Source organism: Zingiber officinale, chromosome 2B, assembly GCF_018446385.1.
Source record: "Zingiber officinale cultivar Zhangliang chromosome 2B, Zo_v1.1, whole genome shotgun sequence".
NCBI classification, from domain to species: domain Eukaryota; kingdom Viridiplantae; phylum Streptophyta; class Magnoliopsida; order Zingiberales; family Zingiberaceae; genus Zingiber; species Zingiber officinale.
The window spans coordinates 2,375,684-2,379,815 of record NC_055989.1 but is presented as its reverse complement, the minus strand read 5'-3'; the positions used below and the strand labels follow the sequence as shown (position 1 = coordinate 2,379,815).

General features: G+C 45.5%; 1 protein-coding gene across 1 annotated transcript; it reads right to left on the bottom strand.

Annotated features, from left to right (window-relative positions):
* Window positions 1-484: 484 nt before the first annotated feature.
* LOC122045060 (protein spotted leaf 11-like) lies at window positions 485-4,132 on the bottom strand. Its single transcript, XM_042605113.1, has 4 exons — window positions 3,730-4,132; window positions 2,397-2,513; window positions 1,888-2,322; window positions 485-1,795 (listed from the first exon to the last, which is right to left on the bottom strand). Exons 1-4 carry the CDS (start codon window positions 4,027-4,029, stop codon window positions 599-601), a joined length of 2,049 nt encoding a protein of 682 aa, XP_042461047.1. The 5' UTR covers window positions 4,030-4,132; the 3' UTR covers window positions 485-598.

Below are 4,132 nucleotides of genomic sequence, written 5' to 3'. Positions count from 1 at the left end.
CAAGATCACCATTACCGATGACAAGGGAAGGCTGAGCAAGAAAGAGATCGAGAAGATGGTGCACAACAGCACAAGAAGGTGGAAGCCAAGAACGCCCTGGAGAACTACGTACCCATACTGAGAATCACCATCAAGGACGAGAAGATTGCCGCCAAACTCCCGCCTGGCAGACAAGAAGAAGATCGAGGACCAAGTAGAGAAGGCCATCGGATGGCTGGACGGGAATCAGCTAGCGGAGGTGGAGTTTGAGGATAGATGGAGCCGGAGGGTGTCTGCAACCCCATCATCGCCAAGATGTATCAGGGAGGAGCAGCTGGTGCTATGGATGTCGATGGTCCGGCTGTCGCCGCAGCCGGAGTAGGGCCAAAGATCGAGGAAGTTGATTAAAATATGGTTGGAGTGATTTTGATGTGCGAGTTCTTCTGGTTTCAAGATCAAAACTCTCTATTTTCTAGATTCTAATAAACATCTGATGGGTTCGATATGAGTTTCACCTAAGCATCTTATTTTCACTGCCATAAAAAGTATGCAAATGTTTATGAACAATTTATCATAATTATTGGAAGGTTATAAATAAAAGGCTAGGTTTTAAGCATGATCAACAGGCATGATATGCAGCCAGTAACCCAACATGCTCACCGTGGTCATCATCCTGAGTTGGAGTTGCACACTCTCTTTGTTCATGAGCAGGGGAGCCGTCCGGAGGCCCTTCTGAAGCCTCTGCTAGAGCTTGTGCCTCGTGCTGTTGCACCAAGAACAGACTCATGCGCTCTATCAACTGCACAGCTTTCCTCTTCCCCCTTTCCGTGCCATTGATCGCCAGCTCTTGCAGCGGACCCATGGCACCACACGATTGTGCTGCCGCAAGGCTACTGAACTGATGCTCTCCGTTGTCGCATAGGTTGAGCAAGCCAGCTGCTGCATTCTCTCTGTTCCTGGAAGAACCACATTCTATCATTTCTATCAGTAGAGGAACAGCTTGTGCATCTGCAAGTGCTGACTTCCCTTCCGGGTGGCTCGACAGCAATGTTAATATTGCTAAGGCTTCGTCCTTCATGGGTTCAGAGGGCTCCTTCAAGAGCCCCATAATTAGTGGAACCACGCCAGCCCTCACTGCCTTCCCCTTGTTCCCTTGGTATATGCACAGGTTAAACAATGCAGTAGCAGCATCCTTCTTGCCTCTGCGTGTGCCTTCGCTCAGAAGCGAGATCAATGCTGGGATCGCGCCTGAGGCCCCAATTGTCACCTTATATTCATCAACAACTGATAGGCTGAAGAGTGCGGCTGCAGCATTCTCCCTCGCTTCCATGCTACCATTTCTCAGGACAAGGACAATACGCGGTATAGCGCCTGAAGAGATTATGCTTGTTTTGTTATTGTCATGGATGGACAGATTCAGAAGAGCAGTGACAGCATGTTCCTGGGTGCGTGGATCTGTTGACAATAGCAGCTTCACAAGGAGAGGAATAGCACCGGCCTTGGCTATGTAAATTCGGTTCTCAGCATCGCGCTTAGCTAAGAGACGAAGCTCACCAGCAGCTGATTGTTGGTCGTCAATATTTCTGGATGATAACTTGTGAAGGAGTGCAGCTACATGTGAATGTTCAAGTGTGGGATTATTGGATTGAATTGGGCATTTGGGTGGATCCACGCCATTTGCTTCACACCATTGTTCTATGAGGCTTCGGAGGACATAATTCGTCGTTAGAAATGTAGTAGATAGTTTCTGTTGAGTCTTTGGACATGTATCATGTCCGGAGGCCAGCCATTTTTCGATGCATGTGCGCTCATAAGTCTGCAGTTAAGTTTGTAGAACCATCAGCAAACCCTACAGCTTGAAGGCCCCAAACTTGTATAGTAATAGCAGAACGAATAGTAGTTACATACCTGCCCGGTAGCAACAATGACTGGATCCTTCATCAATTCCAAAGATATCGGACAACGGAATTCATCAGGAAGAATAGGGACTTTTGGCTTTCTATCTTGAAGAAAAGGCTTCACATCTGACTCGGTGCCCATTTCAGGGTTCTGTGTCTGCACAAAATCCTTTATTTTCTTCAATAGCATCGACATCTTTTCGATGTTCTCGCCGGGGTCTCCACCTCCACTTGCAAAGACCATCTCATGCAAAGCTAGTGATTCTTGTTTAAGATCAGATATTGTAACTAGCTGCAAGTTCTCAGCCAATCGGCTCAAGGTAGATGGGTCTAGATTGGTGTCATTGCTCTTATTGTACAAAGATAAGAGATCGGAGTAAAGTTCAGCATCGGGCATTTCATCACGTTCTTTGGCTTTTTTAAACTGTGCATGGATAAGCTCGACCTATGCAAAGGCAGTGGCATTAGGGATAGTAGTTTCGATTGCTTGGGATCTAATTGTTCTCGAGATATCTGTACCTGTTCTATTACTTCTTCTGATATATCAAGTTCATCAAAAGGAATCCCATTAAGTGCTTGATCAAGCTGAGTAGTTACATCCTCAAATTTTTTCATCATGTTATCCCTTTCCAGGACCTAAAATGCAAGAAACAATGTTCAAGCAACAAACAAAGGAGAGAGATTCAAAGAACTTCCGAGTTGTGGGGGCAATCCTTTTGTAAGGCAATATATAGTGACAAATCTCAAATTGGGAAGGGAAACACACAAAAACAGATACCAGTTCTTATTTTCCTTCACAAATTTCCAGGAAAGCCAAAACCTAATAATATTAACTCTTGCAGTAAGTACATACTCGATAACTTAGATCTAGAATGTGATATCATAAACGACACATCTAGAGGTCATTTTCCAAGCTCTTGGATCTGTCATCACACATGGACTACTTGAGGCTAACAAGCCATAGCCAAAAAACAAAGCAGCAATTATGTTGAAAGCTTGAAGCCTAAGAAAAGTAAGTAGCAAAGCAGGAAGCAAGTTTATTTCAAAATGCAAGACACTAGTCCTCAAACCTTCTTATTTGCAAACGCAAGTTGAGCTTATAACATACAAGAGCTACATGGGAGGTGGTTTCTAAAGTTGAATAGATAAATTATTGACATCAGAACTTTTTAACACTTGAATGGTGGATCTTAACTCTTTCTATTCTTAGAGTAATCAGAGAAGATGAAGCAATGTCGACCACAACAGATTGTGTTCAAATCAAACCCACCCACCGATGAACAACACAGATATATGAGATTTACCTTGTTAGAATCTCAGTGAGCATCCAACTCAAGATGCTAAAATGAATTTACAATCAGGCCTTCGCATTGGCTCAAGTGCTAACAAGTGTGGAGAACTTGGAAGTAGAAGAGGGAGGAGAACACGCCAACTTTATACCAGAATTTGATTAAAATCAAAACACTTATTACAGTGTGGTGTTCTTACATGGTGGAATTCTCTTCCAGCATTCCTGTATCTATTGTAAGTATGTGCTAGATCTATATACACAGTAGTGGACTGGAGTTCCTCTAGATTTCCTCAAACATATACGCAAAGGAAATACTCAATCAAGCAATTGGCAAAGAACTAACAGTGGAAATTGGCATTAAATCGAAAAAAAAAATAATCTTGGATGAACCAGTCTGATGAAGAAAAATAAAACCTATCGTCGATCTACCAAATCAAAACGAAAACCCAAAAAGAGGGAAAACGGTAAGTGAGCAAATCCCACTGAAACCCTGCACCCCGCAGAAGAAGTAGACAAACAGAACCTAATAAGATGAAAACAACGACTTCAATATCAACATACCACGAAGATCTTGCTACCCACGCTTCCGTGCCAGAGAAGATCCTTGGCGGCCGTGAGCGACTTCTCGAGCTCCGCCAGGGCCCGCGCCGCCGACTCCGGGATCGGATCTCTCCCATCGGCGAGCTCGTGGAACATGGGCTCCAGGAGCCTTATCCGCCGCGCCAGGCTGCACAGCGGCTTCCTGTAAGCGTTCCGGAAGTCGGAGATGGCGGCGATCTCCTCCGCCGTCATCGCCAATCGCCGCACGACTGCCTCCCCCTCCGACTGCGCCTCCGACGCCCTCTCGATATCCGCCTTCATCGCCGGTCAAGGACGCGGTCGTCGAGCCGCTCGCTCTCGCCCTGGTACCACCAAGCCGAGGTTTTGGAAAGACCACTGGAGAAGCGATAGTTTGTTGACGGCG

Bases quoted from the DNA above. Each gene is read 5' to 3' on its own strand.
- LOC122045060 (XM_042605113.1), bottom strand. From the start codon at position 4,029: ATGAAGGCGGATATCGAGAGGGCGTCGGAGGCGCAGTCGGAGGGGGAG. The intron at 2,514-3,729 runs GTATGTTGATAT...CTTGCATTTTAG, and splicing joins TGGGTAGCAAGATCTTCGTG to GTCCTGGAAAGGGATAACAT. The intron at 2,323-2,396 runs GTACAGATATCT...GCCTTTGCATAG, and splicing joins CAGAAGAAGTAATAGAACAG to GTCGAGCTTATCCATGCACA.